The sequence below is a fragment of the Acomys minous genome (genome assembly GCF_964271855.1).
Source record: "Acomys minous genome assembly, chromosome: 6".
Classification (NCBI taxonomy): domain Eukaryota; kingdom Metazoa; phylum Chordata; class Mammalia; order Rodentia; family Muridae; genus Acomys; species Acomys minous.
Genome location: NC_140487.1, coordinates 39,690,685 through 39,707,928, shown reverse-complemented (window position 1 = coordinate 39,707,928; position 17,244 = coordinate 39,690,685). Strand labels below are relative to the sequence as shown.

The 17,244-nt window shown below is 51.4% G+C and overlaps 1 protein-coding gene and 1 long non-coding RNA gene across 7 annotated transcripts in view; one reads left to right on the top strand and one right to left on the bottom strand.

Annotated features, from left to right (window-relative positions):
• Nucleotides 1–17,244, top strand: part of PRKAG2 (protein kinase AMP-activated non-catalytic subunit gamma 2) — a 355,936-nt gene that overhangs the window by 96,079 nt on the left and 242,613 nt on the right. For 2 of the 6 annotated variants that reach the window (XM_084787776.1, XM_084787774.1), the window contains exon 1: nucleotides 4,279–5,315. The exons of 2 other annotated variants lie outside the window; for them this stretch is intronic. In XM_084787776.1, the coding sequence (XP_084643902.1) occupies nucleotides 5,202–5,315 (114 nt within the window). In that variant the 5' untranslated portion in view covers nucleotides 4,279–5,201. Of the gene's footprint in view, nucleotides 1–4,278; nucleotides 5,316–17,244 lie in introns of those variants that run through there. 2 more of the 6 variants (XM_084787780.1, XM_084787777.1) reach the window with 2 other exon arrangements.
• Nucleotides 2,573–4,901, bottom strand: LOC311600739. Its single transcript, XR_014780343.1, has 2 exons — nucleotides 4,810–4,901; nucleotides 2,573–4,225 (listed from the first exon to the last, which is right to left on the bottom strand). It is a non-coding gene; the product is annotated as an uncharacterized lncRNA (long non-coding RNA).

The following is a 17,244-nucleotide window of genomic DNA, read 5'->3' as shown; positions in this document are numbered from 1 at the left end:
ATCTATTATTTCATCGTGTACCATTAGGCAGGTGAATAAGAGGTCAGAAATCAGTCATGGACCATATTCAGGGGACAGTATGAATCAAAGCTCTCAGTGTTCATCTCTCTACTCACTGCACGAGCAAAGCTCCCAACTAAATGGCGGATGAACACACACACACTTTACCTCCGGAGTCCAAGCCTTTCTGCCCAATGTGAGTCGTGGCTGGATCCAGCCAGCAAGATGACTGAGTGGGTAAAGGCATGTGGTGCCACGTAGGCTGGCAGCCCAATCTCAAGAACCCATACAAAGGTGGAAGGAGGGAACTGTTTCTATAAAGTTACCCTCCAATCTTCACACTAGTACTGCACCCCAGCCTAAAAAAAGATAAAAGATTAAAAATAATAAATAAAAATAAACTAGAACAAAACAGCTCACATCCGGAGCAGCAATGCTGAAGGTAGCTGCTGCCAGAACTGGGTTCTTATTCCCAGCTAGTGCTGTTAACGTGACGAATGCCTTCATTGGGGTGTAATTGCTGGGGTTACCTCTGACAGACACATTTCAGGCCACACGAGCCCAGCTTGCTGAGTCGGTCCCTGCAGAAGTGCTGAGCATGGACTCAGACACTGAGCTGTCAGCACCCTGGCTGTTCTCTGAAGAGCAGACAGGACACTGCTATAGAGGTCACCTTTACCTCAACCCAAGTCTCCTGGGTTTCATGGTTGGGATCACCTGTGGCTAATGGGCTTTGTGGGTGAAGGGAAGCCTGGTGTGCAGAGTGGAGGTGGCTGGTACAGATTCCCTGTAAAATAAAAGCAGGCCCAGAGGGGCATTCAAGAGCTCCGCCATTCCGAGCAGAGTTTCCACTTCTCCTGGGCCCTTCCTTCATGTCCCTAAAAACTCACTATCAACAACTCCCTGTGATTCCGAGAGCAGAAGCTACCGGGAGATTACACTGTCAATTTTCAAGCTTAAGGGGTAGTCATGATTAGATCATGGCCCCTAGTAGGCGTCACAGCATTTACAGAAGCCCTGAAGTTAGTTCATTCTCCAAGGGCTGCCTTTTGCACAGAATCAAGTCGCTGTGTTCTGAACAACTCACCAACTGTGTCACAGGCCAGGAGACCATGGCAGCTGAGATGGGAAGCAGTTTGCTCAAGGTCACCCTAGAGACAGTTCCTAGAGTTTTGTAAGTCTGGTGGAAAAGGTTTTAAAATAGAAAAGGCCACCCTTTTCCTGTTGTCTCAAAGGACGAAGCAATGACCACAAATGGACAGGTTAAATGAACACAAAACATGAGCTAGCAGCCAGGCTTCGGCCATCTTGGTCTGCAAAGTGCTCACAAGCAGGTCCTACAGAAGACTTACATGAAGCATCTACCACAGTGCTGGGAATGTCAGAGGTGACCAAAATGCTGGCCCTGAGGCTGGGGGATGGCAAAGATAGTATACTGGCACACACTTAAAATCCTAGTACTGTGGAGGCAGAGAGAGGCGGTTCCCTGGGGCTTGCAGGACAAACAACCCAGCCTAATTGATGAGTTCCTGGCAATGAGAGACTATCTCAAAAGGAGGTGGATAGTGTTCCTGTGCAGGGCATGAAAGTTGTCCTCCAGGTAATACACACACACACACACGGTGGGGAGGAGCTTATTACTGTCCTCTTCCCAACATGGTATCCAGTGGCAGCAAGTATGGGGCTTCACCAAACACATTCATTGATAGATCCCCAAGAAGCCTTCTAATTTATACTCTCCCAGAGCACAAGGTAGGTGTAAAATTCAAATCTGAGTGATCCACAAAGGTGACTTATAATGTTCAAAGTCACCTTCATTTAAAGGGGATGTTAACAGGCAACATGAAAAAAATCATGTGGAGTGTGGAAAAACTAGGTTAAGTGAAACTAGACTATTAATGTTCCTTTCATAAGTTCTGGGTAGAAACTCTCCCCCTTTCCCCTCCCTTTTCTTCTCTCTCCCTTCTCCTCTCTCCCTCCCTACCTCTTCTCACTGTTTCCAGGGCTAGTCTTGAACTAGTGAGCTTAAGTCAATTTCCCCATTGGTTGAAGGCCAGGCATGTACCACCAGACTTTATACTAACTCCTACATGCTCGGCTTTTTGCTTCTCAGCTGGGATGTGGTGCTGAGAACTGAACCTGGGTCTTCTACAAGAACAGTGAGTGCTTTTCAATCTCTCTCTCTCTCTCTCTCTCTCTCTCTCTCTCTCTCTCTCTCTCTCTCTGTGTGTGTGTGTGTGTGTGTTTGTGTGTGTGTGTGTGTGTGTGTGTGTGTGTGTGTACAGGTAGGCATGTGCCATGGCTCTCATGTGGAGGTCAGAGAACAACTTTTCAAGAAGCAGTTCTCTCCTTCCACCTTGTTTTTTTTGAGGCAGAGTCTCTCTTGTTACTGCTGTTGCACTGTGTGCCAGCTGACAGGAGTGCTGGGATTACAGACGCACATCACTGCACACAGCTTTTCACCCAGGTTCCAGGGATTTAACTTAGGTAGTCAGGCTTGCTTGCAAGTACTTCCATACACTTTGCCATCTCAAGTCCCATTCCAGTGCCTTAAAGTCTGCACTCCAAAAAGTAAAATTAAGAGATTTTAATCCTTTAATCCCAGTACTCAGGAGGCAGAGGCAGGCAGATCTCTGTGAGTTCAAGGCCAGCCTGGTCTACAGAAGGAATTCCAGGACAGTTAGGGCAAGACAGAAAAACCCTGTCTCAGGAAAAACAACAACAAAAACAAAACCAAAAAACCCAGCCAAACCACAAGAAGGTTGAGAAAGGATTAGAGTACATCCTAATATCAACCTCTGGCATTTACAAGCTAACACACAGAAGTACACACACACACACACACACACACACACACACACACACACACACACACACGCTCGCACACTAATACAAGTACATATACACAAGTTAACACAGACACACAGGCATGGGGAGGTGGTGCCCAAAGGCAGGTGATATAAGGAGCACTATGCTTCCCCCTCAGAGTCTTTCCCTCTCTGTCAGCTTGCTCTCTTCTGATGGCTGCTGCTTTCAAAGCCATTTCTTTCTCATCATGTGGTGCCATGTATGCACTCTGGCACATCATGACAGAGACCAACATTTCAAGCTGCAGAAAGATAATGCTTACTCGACAGTCCTGGTGTGAGGTTTTTTTTTAGGGGCTGAGGGGTGGTTCCCTTGGACACTGTGCCCCCTACCCAACCCCACACTTGAGAAGTCTCTGGAAGTCCTTTAGCCAGAAGCCAGGCAGGAAGCCTACACCCAGGTTGGGGCGAGGGGAGACAACACATGACAACTGCTTGAATGTTGATAGGCTCTTTCTGAGGAACCTCCAGATACTGCTTAGGGATACTGGTGGGGGGCAATGGGGACGGGGTGTATTTTTAATTTGCAAATGTGGTGGGGAATGTATACAAACCTACCTGGTGAACCAGGGAACCCCCAACACACACACACACACACACACACACACACACACACACACACACAGTAGGATTTTACCTAATTTTTAGGAACTAGGTTGGAAATGTGGAAGCCAAGGAGATAGCTGAACCTAGGTTATCTCTCATGGGACAGACAGGTCCTTTCCAAAATCATGGCCTCTTAAGCATGTTTTAAAAAACCACATCCCTTCCCCTGAGGGAGCAGGAAGAGGGGCAAAGGCTACCTCCTCAACCGCCCCATTGTGCTTCCTCTAGAGACCCCTATCACGTTTATTCTCTGGGTAGTGTCTGTGCCTTACTGAAGAGCTGGACCGGTCTTTAACTTTGAGCAGGAGCAGAAGCAAGCCCCTCAGGCCAGAAGCCAAGGAGAAACACCTGGGCCCTGAGCAGCCCGCAGAGTCAGATCTACAGCCAGTGCCTCTGAAGGTCCCGGAATGGAGCACAGCACGTGGTGTGTTCGCTCTGGTTTTCAGGCTCCGACGCACCCATTTCCTCCATGGTCTTAGCACTTTGGCTTTACTGGGACGCAAGAGCTTTTGCTGAGGATCAAGGTTTGCTGCGCAACCTTTGATGGGTCTGAAAAGAACCAGGTCGTGAAGAAAAAAGCCTGCAGTCACCCCGCCTCAGGCCGCTCTGGACCGGGATGGGGGTCTGCACGCCGAATGGGTGCGGCGTTGAGCGGAGCAAGTGCGGTCACCCGAGCCACTTACACCCGGGGCTTCAATCGCGGCGTGGTCGGGATGTGGATGTGTGTTTCCGGGGATCAGATCTAAGCGACACTGCAAAACCAGATGGATCAGAAATCAGCTCTGGGCGGGTCCGGAGCCAGCTTAGCTTGAGACAGTGCACAGCGACCAGCCGGGGACGGCGTGGGCGGCGTGGAGTGGGACAGTGGCGCCGCACACCGCGCACTTCCTGTTCAACGCGCGCGCCGCCTTCCACCGCCCAGCGCTCCGGGAGTCTGCGTCGGTACCAGGCCCGGCCCCTACAGTCCCCGGAGTCCCCGGGGACGCGGCTCAGAGGCCGCCCGGGGCGGGCACCCTGCCCTATTCTCCCCTAGGGGCTGCGTCGCGCCCTTCGGCCCGCAGAACCTAGCCAGCCGCCACGGTTTATTCCTGCGGCCACGCGCCAGCCCAATTGCGACGAGCCTTCGCCTTTGCACCTCCTCTTCCCCCTCTGCCCTCCCTCTCGCCAAAGAGGAGGCCCTCTGGGTCCCAGGCTCCCTGCCGCTTTATTGTGCGGCCCAGGGTTATGTATTTCTCTTCTAAGCGCCTCGCTCTGGCCGCCGTTACCATCGAGGCACAATCACGGGAAGACTGTTTTCCAAATTGCTGCTGTTAATTGCACCTGCCTGGCCGATTACCTCTGGGAATCTGTGGGAGGAGCCGAGAGGTGGAAAATGTTGCTTCGCTTTGCAGAAGGAGGAAAACTTTGTCACCCAACACGAGACTTCTGCCACGCGTAACCAAAAGCAGCACTGGCCGCGACTCTGCACCCGATAATTCCGATGATGATCCCGTAGGAGAAAAAGGACGCTCTAACCCGGCATTCCGCGGACAGCCAGCCCCTCGGGTGGAGCCCCGCGCGTTACCTGCGCCACCCGACCTCCCCGCGGAAGTCCCCACGAGGTGTTTTCAGGGTGGAAGGACAGTCATAAAAAGCGCGCGGCTCCAGTGTAACGGCAGCAGCCGTGAGAGGCAGCGAGGGGACCGAACTCCGGGAACGAGGCACCGGAATTAACTTCTGGCTAAAGTTATGGGAAGCGCAGCCATGGACACCAAGAAGAAGAAAGAGGTTTCCAGCCCTGGCGGGAGCAGTGGCAAAAAAAATCCTAGCCTGAAGAGGCGGTCACTGCGAGTGCACATTCCGGTGAGTTCCGTTCCTGGAGCTCCAGACTCCGGCGGCGCCTAGGCGGTTAACACGGGGCACCCTGCGCGCGCTGTGCAGTCCCTCCTGTCCCTTCGGGAGTCTGGGGAGGGGGAGGGGCAGAGCCCAAGCTGGGCCACAGAGCGGGAGGTTGGCTCTTGGTCGCCACTTTCGTGGAGCTACGGGACTGTCTGGGACAGGGGCAGGGGTGTCTGCAGGGAAGCGGGGACGCGGAGCGCGCTCCCGGGTGCGCAAAGCCTGGTGGCGGACTGGGCGTAGCCCAGGATCCGGCCGGTGGGAGTGCTGGGGAGGAGGGTGGTGAGTCGAGTTGTTTTGCTGGAAAAGGACGGTGTGGACTGCGGGTGTGTGGAGCGAGGAGGAGGTGGGCGGAGGAGGGTAGCGCAGCCACCGCCGGGGACCGAGGAAAGGAGTGGTGGGTGGGGACATCGCGGGGGCCATGGTGTGGCTGCACCCCCAAATGGCTCTCCTTCAGCACCACACCAATTAACTCAGGGTTCACGTGAGTCGCGGCTGGCGCCCCTTTGCAATGATTCCCTTGGTTTGGTTCCAGGAACATTTTGGGTCTCTGTGGAATTTGCGGGGTTTGAGGTGCCCTCGTTTATACAGCGCTGTTGCTAACTTCAGGCCAGATCACCTTACCACCTTGGGTGGACTTTGGTGACATTGATTTAGCCAGAGGAAGCTGCATGCAGAGTAGCTTGCTCATAGTGCTGAGCATCGGTCTAGCTCAAGGGTGTTTGTTCTGCCCTCCCTAGAGGGGGATCAGGTCGCAGGGGGTGTACTCCAGCCCTTAGCTTTACCCACTTGCCTACATCCTGGGGGTGACCAACCAAGCTAAGGTTTTTACAAATGCACATGCTGGGAGTGTAGGACAGCTCTCCGGTGAGCCCCACCTCCTGCCAGTGCTACCTGAGGCCTCAGCACTGATCCCTGCCACAGAGCAGGCAGAGCTGGCTTGCCAGCACTACCCACTCAGTTTCACCTCGAAGCCGAAGAAGTAAGCTTTTCCTGCTGTGTTTGCTCCAAGCTCTCTCCTTTAGATCCCTCCTATCTTCTTTTATTTCCAGCCCAGGAGCGCAATACTGAGTGGGGACATGGGGCTTAGAGCCCCACACAGCTGTGGGAGTGCTTTGAGGAGCAGTTTAAAGTTGGGCTTCTGGGCAAGTCACGGTGACCCGACATACAGGAATACCGGTTTTATTTGAGAAAACACTCCTTATTACATCACCCATGTAAGACATTTTGAAACTATCTTAAATAGAGAGTTAATTGCTGCTAAGACCTGCCTAGCAGTGACCTTGAGCTGGCCTTTTAACCACTCAGCTTGTCCTGTTTGTCTCAGAAAATGGTGCCGATTTGTCTACCTTGTAGAGAGGTTGAAATAAGATAATAACTGGGAAAGCCCGTTACAGTGTGAAGTGCTGTGTACGCATGTGGTCATTACACACATGCCAGAGTGCAAGAAAGAGGGCCCAGCACTCAGGAGGCTGAGGCACGGTGGTGGTTGTAGACTTTTAGACTAGTCTGGGCTAAGCTGGGCAGTGGTGGTGCACGCCTTTAATCCCAGCACCCAGGAGGTAGAGGCAGGTGGATCTTTGTGAGTTTGAGGCCAGCCTGATCTGCAAAGTGAGTTCCAGGACAGCCAGATCTGTTATACAGACAAACCTTGTGTTGGGGGGGGAAAAAAAAACCAAACTAAACCAAAAAAAGACTAATCTGAACTAGATAGCAAATCTGTCTCTAAATAAATAAATAAATAAATAAATAAATAGTTGCATAGCAAGGAGAGAAGACGGGATAGGGAAGAGAAAATACTGCCCATTGAACAAGCCACATCGAATTGAGTCCAAATGGAGCAGCTGATCCCCGATCCCTGTGTGTTTGTCATGCGAGCGGGGTGATGTGTGTGGCAGTATAGGGCAAAATCTAGTACCACTTAAGTGACTGATAGGCTACTCTATGAATTCCAAAACCAGCGTCAAAGTTGGGACCTTCTCGCATGTTCTCGGTACTACCTAGCCCCTACTGAAAGCAGTATTCACTTCATTGTCACACAACTGTTCACCACATGTGACCTATGCCTGGTGTTCTCCTTAAGATCAGGTCCAGGTCCAAGGGCGAGAGTTCTTTCTCCTCAGAGCGCTTGTATTCGCTTGTGGGACCAGAGGCTCCTGTCATCTACCTACTAATGGTGACCTATTGATTTCTGTGCCAGAAGAGGCTGTGGGAAAAGGGACTTAACAAGCAGGCCTGGGATGTAAGATATCAGGTCCCCCCGTCCCCGTCCCCAGCAGCTGCTTGTAGAGATGAGGCCCAGCATCACTTCCAATGCGGAGGGAGATGGACCTTTCAATAGAAGACAGTATCTTATGGGGGGAAGGAAATGGTCTGGGACCAGGCAGCAGGACTTGGAAAGAAGGTCACCTGAGAGTAAGCAGAAGAGGCCCAGTTAAAATTGGATTTCAAAAACGTACAAGCCAGCAAGGTGCTAGTGTAGTCCTGCTCCTTAGCATATCCTCACGGCCTGTCCAGGTTCCTGAACTCTCTTCCTTACTCCTTTGCTGGTGCTGTATAATAACTTAAACTACCCACCAAGACCTGAAGTTCCTGACTAGGAGCCTTATTCAGGGGCCTAAACCAAGAAATATGAGGGACACAGACTCAGGAGAAGTAGCCAGATGGGCCAGCAAGATGAAGTGTTGTGGTAGACTTCCAGAGGTCAGAGTCTGAGGGCCCCTCAGTGAGAGGAGGGGCTGGGGGGATGCCCCGAGGAAGACAAGACGGACCTGGGCGAGGGAGCATCTTGTGTGACACTCTCTTCAACCTAGTAGGCATTCATGAACGCACTTGTCCCCAGCCCTCTGGGAGAGGAGCTCCCAAGAGATCCTTCTGTGTCACTGGAGACAGACTCAAAATAGAGCCAAGAGCAGCTGGCCAGTTGGAAGGCTGCGGTGGCACAACTGGGCTTGAGTTAGCCTGTCACTCAAGATACTGCCTGCTACCTGCTGTGTGGCTAGCAGGGGAGGGCCCCAGCTTGAGGCCCTCTGTGCTGTGATCATTGGCCTGTGACCACACTCCCTGCAGAGCACGTGAATAGGAATCGCCCTCTGACCCTGGGACCGGAGGACCAAATGACTGGTGTGCTCTCTGAGCCTCTCACCACAGAAACACCCAGAAGTGGGGTGGAAAGACATGCAGCTTTGACCTTGACTGAGACTGGTTTGTGCACGCTCTTTGATGGCTAGAGTTTAGGGCAGGGCTTTTCAAAGTATGGTTCTTGAACCAGCTGAAGTGTAATAAATAGCATTGTTTATTAAATATCAAATCCTAGATGTCAGTCTAAACCTACTGAATTGGAATTTCTGAGAGAGAGACCCATGATTTTGTTATTCATTAAGTTCTTCACGAGATTCTTACGCCTCCTGGGTTTAAAAAGAGTTGGTTTCTAGCTTCCATTTCTTCTGTTTTCATTGTCGTTGGTTCTGCGTGTCATCTGGTTTTCTATCCACCCACCCTTGCTTCCATTTGTTGACCATCAGTCCCTGTACTGGCTGGTTTTATGTCATCTTGACATAGCCTAGAGTTATCATAGAGGAAGGAGCTTCATTTGAGAAAAATCCATCTGTCAGGCATTTTCTTAATTAGTGATCAGTGGGGGAGGGCCCAGCCCGCTGTGTCTCAGGGTTCTATAAGAAAGCAGGCTGAACAAGCTGTACAGAGCAAGCCAGTAAGCAGCACCCTCTGGGGCCTCTGCATCAGCTCCTGCCTCCGCATTCCATCCCTGTCTAAGGTCCTGTCCTGACTTACTTCTGTGATGAACAGGGATATGGAAGTGTAAGCCAAGTAAACCCTTTGCTCCCAATGGGGCATGCTTTTGGTCCTTGTGTTTCATTGTAGCGATAAAAACTCTAAGACAATCACCTTTCATTTATCTTATCTTCCAAATTATCCATGTAATAATTGTCCATCTTTCCGGCATCTATCCATCCATCCACCCAACCATCATCTATCTATCCATACATCCATTATCTACCCATACATCTGTCTATATGTCATCTATCTAATCTGCACAAATATGCACAGATCATCTTCATTCATCTATTTATCTCTCTATTACTATTCAAGTATGCATGTTTCATCATATTGTGTGTGTACTTTATCTATTGTCTCCATCCATTAATCATCAGTTTCTTTCTATCCATACATCATGTATCTTCATAAGTCATCACACTGTTCCACCCATTTTTTGAGAAGAACCACCCTTTACTACTGATGGTTTGACAATGATGGGATATTTCTGGCGTCCAAATAAAAATTAGCCAGCAGCTGGAGTAGCCCAGTGTGAGTCAGCCTCTTAGGTCATGCTTCAGTGGCTCAGCATCTCGGAGTCTCAGAAGTGTCAGCAGTTCAGTGTAGGTGTCCCAGGATGCTCTAGGGTGGCTCCAGGTTTATTAACAAGGTCTGAATGCTGTGTCTCGGCATCTTCGTGTGAATGGTCTGGGCAGCGAGTGGGCTTCTTGCATGTGGGCACAGCATGCCTACAGAGTGTCAGCTGGACACAGCCTGTACAGTTGGGCACTGCAGTCACATGGGACTTTGGTCCCACCTTGTTTGCAATGTGTATGATGTGTGTGTGTGTGTTTATGACATAGTGTGTATATATACTAAAATTCATATAACTTAGACAGTATGTAATAGAATTATATGTGTATTAGTTATTTAATAACATTAGATCTAGAGGTTTAGTTACTGGTTTATTAACTGTACTCAGGTTGTTCTTGTGACCTGTGGCCCTCCTGTCTGGAGGCAGTCTGTGGCTCCATGTCCTGCAGCTTGTTGTGACCAACAGATTTGAGATACCATTTGATTCAAGGCTGCCTGAACGGCCACATTGTCCTCCATTGCCTGGCCATTGTGAAGTCAACTGGGCTCACGAACAGGGCTATTGTGACCTCCATTCCAGCTGAGTTACCAACTAACCACAGAGATCAGCCCAAACTGAGAGAGGGAGGGAGGGAGGGAGGGAAGGGGAGAGGGAGAGAGAGAGAGAAAGAGAGAGAGAGAGAGAGGGAGGGAGGGAGGGAGGGAGGGAGGGAGAGACATGTGGCGGGTGGGGGGAGGGAGAAGGAGAGAGGGGGTTGGTTTTTTTCAAAGCTGCACAGTCTGACATTTGAAAGCAGAAAGTGGTGACAGGTGCCTACGGTTACTCTTGTAGTGAGATAGGAGCCGTGGCCATCTTGGTGTCACTGAGGTCCTCAGGCTTTGCATTGTGGCTGCTACATAATAGGCTGGACATCAATAAAGCAAGAAGTAGCTCCCACGTTACCAGATAGAAGAGCCAGCCAGATCTCCCCAGCTTAGTGTGTGTGCTAATGCTCGGTGATCTTATAAGCACAGAGTGACTAGCACATATACTCAGAGCAGGACTGATGAAAGTATGGCAGAGTGAAAACTGGGAACAGGCAGGGGTGCCCCTCATTCTCCTGACGGCTGTCTGCCCCCAGCCCCTGGATGGAGGTTCCACTACAGGCCCAAGAAGTGGTACAGTAGAGAGCAGAGCAGGGTGGGGCCCAGAACTGCCCACAGGCCTCACCATGCACTCAGGTTTCTCCCAGGCCCACCACACTAAGATTCCCATGATGGAGGGGACAGTGCAGGGGAGCAGCAGGAAACAGGAGGTAACGACCCTCATGGCCAGGCTAGAGCCAACCCTACCTGCTCCCCACAGCTCCCACATGCCCGCTCACATGGCAGTAGAACAGAGGAGATAACCTTTTATCATGCCTCTCAGGCAGGGACCCTGTTGGCTTAGGTTTCTGGGTGTCTTGTGGCGCAGCACCACACACCAGGTGACATGCAACCACAGGACCCTACCTCTTGGGTCTAGAGGCCAGAACTCCAGTGTCAAGGAATCAGCAGGACCACATGCTCTGTTGTCTCCAGAGGAGGACCCCCCCCCCCCGCCCCACGCCTGGACTGCCTTGTATCTCTTGGCTTGTGGCAGTATCCCTCCAACACTGCCTCCATCTTAGGTGGCCTTTTTCCTTGGGGGGGGGGTGATGGTGGTGGCTGTCAGTCATAGAGGATGAGGGTCTACCCTACTGACATCCTAGTTTAGCTCCTGTTTCAAACAAGGTCACATACACAGGTGCTGGGGCCTCTCTTTGGCCTCGGGGACTCTGCTTCTCAGGCTGCGGGTAGGGTAGCTCATTTCTGCACCTCTCACCCGACACAGACGTGCAAGGGTCTAAGGCCACCCTACCTGGCAGCAAATGTGTGGTTCTTTATCTGTGCATCCAGCAGGTCATTTCCCTCTTTCTAGAAGTCCAGCCTCATCCCCTGGCATCCTTCCTCTCTGCCATCCTGGCAGGAGAGGATGTCACGGTCAGTCCTGCCCTCCCACAGGACTTGCACACGGAAGGACTGCTGTGCAACAAGCTGCCCGCAGTGAGGATGGGCCTTTGCCTTACAGAAAAACATCTGGGAATCCGGGCCTTTGAGAGCAAATTGGTCTCTGTTGAGCACTCATCAGCAACCCCGCTGCCCAGCCAGAGAACACCAAAACACCAGGGCCCTGGCAGCAGCCTTGCGGCCCAGATGCTATCCCATTGGTCTGTGGCAAGCTGTAAGTTGGCAGAGAAGGCTTCCTGTCAACAGGAAGTCAGGGATGGAGATTTGGTTATTTTCAAAGTAGGCAGAGGAGGGATGAGTACAATTTGAAAGAATAAGCAGCCCAACTGTGTATGTGGGGCATACACAGCGCAGCTAATGTTTAACCATTTCCTCTGCTCTGGGTACGTAGGCACACCGTGGGTAGCAGTGGAGTCCTCTGAGAGGTCCCTGTGGTTAAGCCCAAGGGACAAGACTCCCTCCTCCTGTGGCTCCTCTACTGATCTCTGAGTGAGGTCACAGCTGATCAACCAAGCAAGTGAAGGCCCATCCTAACCGCGACCCTTGGCACCTCTCTCTCAGTCTGTGTACCGTATTCCAACAGACAGTGACGAACGCGGGATGGCTAAGAAAGAAGTAGGCAGCCTGGGTGTTTTCTGAGTTTACTCTTCATAGTCTAAGTTAAAGGAGGTGGACACAGGAATGGAGGAAGCCTAGAGCTGGGAGGCCAAGACTCTTTGCTAGGCTCTTCCGAGTGTCTGGAGTGCCCACAAAAGCAAACAGTGTCAGAAATGGAAATATCCCTGGCCGGGAGCAGAGTGGACCAGTGCGGAGATATGGGAAATGAGAAAGAACACAGCTGCCAAGAAACGTTACCTCAGAGCCCATTTATTTTTCAGAAAGTTTTCTAGGCAACAGACTAGTTGTAAAGTGTCCTAAGTGAAGTATGGGCAGAGGAAGAGACAATGACAAACAGACTTTTTCCCGTCTTCGCAGCCAGTCTAGGGTTGGGTGATTGCCGTGAATTTTGTCAGCTGTAACAGTACACAGCCCTCAGTGGAGACTAGGAATTGCAACATCTTTTTCTAGGTTTTATTTGAGGAGGGCTATTGAGAGAAATCAGACAAAGGTATCCACACAGCACAGGGATCCCTATGTGGAAGACAGGACACCAGCTCTGCCAGCCTGCCCAGCTCAGTGCTGGGCGATGAGGCCTTGGGTAGAGGACTTGCTCAAGTATCTGCCTCCATCACCAGGCCACTCTCTGGTAGTTAGAACCTGTTTCTGCCAACAGGGAGCAGGTGTGAGCAGGAATAAAGGGTGGGAGTTAGGTGAGAATAGCAGTTTACTTCAACTACAAATGTTCACATCACCCACCAGGCAGGGGTGGATGGGCCACCTGTGACAAGGGCATGGGACAGTGGTTTCAGCTCCAAGGTCACACGTGGAAGCCCTGGACATGGGGGTCTGCCCATCCTTGCACTGGCACATACTCTGTGCTGTTCTATGGAAGCCCGTGCTCTTTGAGTACCAGGGAGTCTAAGAAGTGGGAAAGTTCAGATTGGCTCTCCAGCTCCTCATGCCTTCCTGGGTCCAGGCTGAGCTTCAAGGGTCTACACATGGGGGCGGGAGGGGAGGTGCTGGGGGAGCTGCTCTTCCACAGGTAGGCAACGCTGAGTGAGTATCCAAGGAAGTATTTTGGCCTGGAAGAGAAGTCAGGGTCAGAAGAATAGAGAGGTCATTTGTCGCCACACCACTCTTGCTTGTTAATTGCAGTTTGGGATTTCGGAAATGACCTTGGGACACAAGTAATAAAATATCCTCAGCTGTACGACAGAGAAACATTGAATAGTGGTACCAAACATTCGAAGAGAAGAGCTTGGGCAGGTGGCCTTCCATTGGAGTATGGGGTACCAAACAGGAGAGCAAGTGGCCCAAAGGGCTTGTGGTCCTTCCTGGGAACCCACTGTGAGCTCCCAGCACACTAGTGGTAAACCAGGGTCTCAAACTCAGGTCTTCTGTTATAACCAAGTTGTGGCATTTCTCAAGGCCACAGGTGAGGCCCACCGCCTGGCCCACATCCCCTGCTTCTTGATTAGAGGCCGGAAGACAACAAAACAGTTCTGGTTTGTGCTAGCTCAGAGCAACAGATGGGACAGCCCAGGTGAGCACAGCCCCAGCTACAGGCTGGCCTGACATGGTTTGGGTTGTCCTCTGTCTTCTGTGGTCATGCCAGTACCAGGTGCTCGAGTCCTGTGGGCAGCGACAGCGGCTCTGGACTCACTCCTGCCGGGAGGGCAGGAGGGCACACCTGCCTCTATCCCTTGTTAAGTGTGATACAACCCTACAGTGAACTGGCTCCCTTCCTTGAGGTTTTTCTTCCATGATTCCGTGCCTCAGCTTTGGGCTTGCAGCGGAGGGAGGAGAGCGTGCTGAGTCAGATGGACAGCTGCCACAGCTGCACAGCCAGCCCCCAGGGACATTCTGGTTGTGGATGCCTTTCGGGGTTGCCTCCAGATGGAGAAGATAAGGCTAAGCCAGTGTGTTCATGGTCCCCGGGAAGAGGAGAAAGCTTGGGCAACGATAGCAGCCACCGCTTCTGAGCCTACTTTTCTCTGATGTGTCCTCTGGTCTCTTTAACTAGACCCTAAGGCCCTTTAAAGATGACAAGTGTGGATTCTCGGGGCAGCCCAGAGGAGGCGAGAGCTACTGTACCACTGCCCCTGATGCCCATGTGCTAAGGAGTGAAGACAGGTCCCGGCCACAGAAGAGTGGGCTAAACAAACCAAGATGGTCATTGAGAGTCAAAATGCGTAGCTGTCTTTAGGAACTGATTTCTCAAAATCTGAGTCAATCCATTATTTACTAATCTTATGAAACTCACTCACTGAAAGAGAAGGGCCAGGGGAATGGCTCAGCTGGTAAAGTGCTTGTGATGAAAATGCAAAGACCTGAGTTAAATCCTCAAAACCTCTGTAAAAAGACAAACTAGGTGCTGGCATGTACATGGCACTTGAGGAGGCAGGGGCAGCCAGATGTCTAGGGCTGGCCGGCCAGCCTCGCCAAATCAGGAAGCTCCAGGGTCAGTGAGGGGTGGAAATCCCTGACTCCCTCCATACATACATGCACCTGTACACACATGAACATGGACAGAGAGAGAGAGAGAGAGAGAGAGAGAGAGAGAGAGAGAGAGAGAGAGAGAGAGAGAGGAGAGAGAAAATTTCAGCGACATTGCACCTTATAGACTTAATGAGAGACATATTTTGGGAATATCCCTCTGCCTCTATCTTTTCCCTTTCCTCTCCTACCTGGGAAGACTGTTTGGGTCTTTTGTTCAAATTAATTGACATGAAGCAGCACCCCTATTCTGCCAGGGGGCATTTTAGTGACAAGACTACCCTGTTATTGAAAGCTGGTCTGGCGCATAGCCTAACAGACAGAGGAGGGGGATGTGGGGCCAAGAGCCAGGCCAGCCCTTGTGCCTCACCAGCTCTAGGAACCTTGAGTTCCTGTGCTGTAGCAGGAGGGAGCAGCCACCTGCTGGGCTCCAGCGGGGACTTGGCTGTCTGTCACTCATAGCAGATCCTCAAGAACAGAATCTTGGCATGAGCAGGAAAGTGGGATGGTGGCCACCCGCTCCACAGAAGGTGGGTGCGGCTGAGTGAGCGAGGGACAAAACCAAAATCTCAGCATCACTGTTTGTCCCCTGGACCCCACACCCACTCTCTTTGGTTCCTGGTATTTGGGGGTTGGTTTTCTTACATGTGAAATGTGAGTGATGATGCCCTCACGGGACTCAGAAATATAAAGCTAGATTCCGTGGTGAGTGGTCAAGACACAGACGTTCCAGAAATGTTTCCCCTCCCTAAAGAGCTAACTAAAAACATAGCTAGTGGGGCTGCAACGGCCCCAGGCTAAGAGCATTCATGGTGGAAGACACTGTCATTTGGGCATGCTAGTCTGTGCTTGGTTTTATCCAGTATAAGGGTTTGGCTAAACACATTTCCAGATTTCTCTAGCAGCTCTCCTTACTTATGCTGAGATAGGCCCAGGGCCTCGAGGGAAAGCTACTACCCTGAGCTGTGGGCTGAGGTACTGAGCTTTGGCTTAGGAAGCATGAAATATGTCCACAGGCCAGAGACTTGAGGGTCACGTCATGGGATATTGTTGTAGGAGTTGGAGTGACTCTTGATTCATTGGGAGATTGTGGGTATCCCGGGGATGGGGGGACAGTCACGGGCCAGGAGAAGGCTGAGGACACTGGTTTCAGGAGAGGGGCCTCACCCCAAACTTCATTCTAGCATGCTGACTTGAGCAAGTTCTGGCAACTCAAATTCCTACCTGACACCATAATATGGCTTCTGTCTAAGTGAGTACAGGGGACACTTGCTTGTCACATTATTAGTCAGTGTGAATCACAGTGAAAAGGGGACAGGCTTAGGCCTGGACAGAGTAGGGCTCGTGACCCTACATTAAGTCACAGCTTCCACTGGGAATCAAGAGAATAAATAGGCTGGTAGCAGCCTGGGCCTTGGCAGCAGGTGTGGCCAGGAGTCTTTAATGTCCACTGTCCTGCCTCATCCCATGGGCTTACTTCTGTCATCAGCTGCACGTGAAGACAGCACTGCACTGGGCTCCATGCTCAGGCTCAGGCCTTGGCTCCTCCCAACACCTCACTCCTCTGCCTTGCTGGCTTTCCAGAAGCACGCTGCAAGGCCAGGCTACTTTCCCTTGCACTTTGTGCTCAGGTTTTGTTGACACAGCAGAAGTCTGACTGTACGGTCACCGTACCGTGCGCAGCTGGGCTCCTGACCTGGTGACCATAGCTCCTGGGAAGCGTGTTCCGTGAGCAGCATCAGTGGTGTACCCTAACTTCTGTCTATACTGGAGTCTTTGGGAACCTATCTTCCCCTAACGTCCTGTGACAGGCTTGAGAAACACTTAGTCAGATGTCAACCACTTGTATTTGAGTTTCTAGACTTTTCTTTGTTCTGAAAAGTTTCTAAAAACTGGATGACTGAGGCCAGGGATGTTCTGGCTTACTGTTGACTCTGACTAGGATAAAAAGGAAAGGCTACTGGGGGTGAGACTAGTAGCACCCCGTGGCAGCGTTCACAGTCCTTGTGTTGTCACTGCCTTAGTGTCTACCGAGGCACCTCTGTTTACAGGATCAAGCCAAATGCATTTCAGCCTTAGAAGACTCAAATCACGGGGTGCCGGGAGGTGGCCACAGTGAATCGTATCAGCGACAGGCATGGTGTGGTTCAGGAACTCCTGCTCTCCCTAGTCCTGCCGCCTCTTCCTCCAGAGCACAGAGAAGAGAGGACAGGGAGAAGAGCTGACAGCTGAGGCGAGGCGTGTGGGGAAGCACAGGTGTTTAAATAGCCACCAACACCCTCTCATCCAGTCCCGAACAAACATCTTCATCTACCTGGAGACCAAAATGTGACAGAAGACACCAGGCCATGCATGAGCACAAATGTAAAACAGTCTCCACTTCTCTGAAGCACAAGCAGCGTCA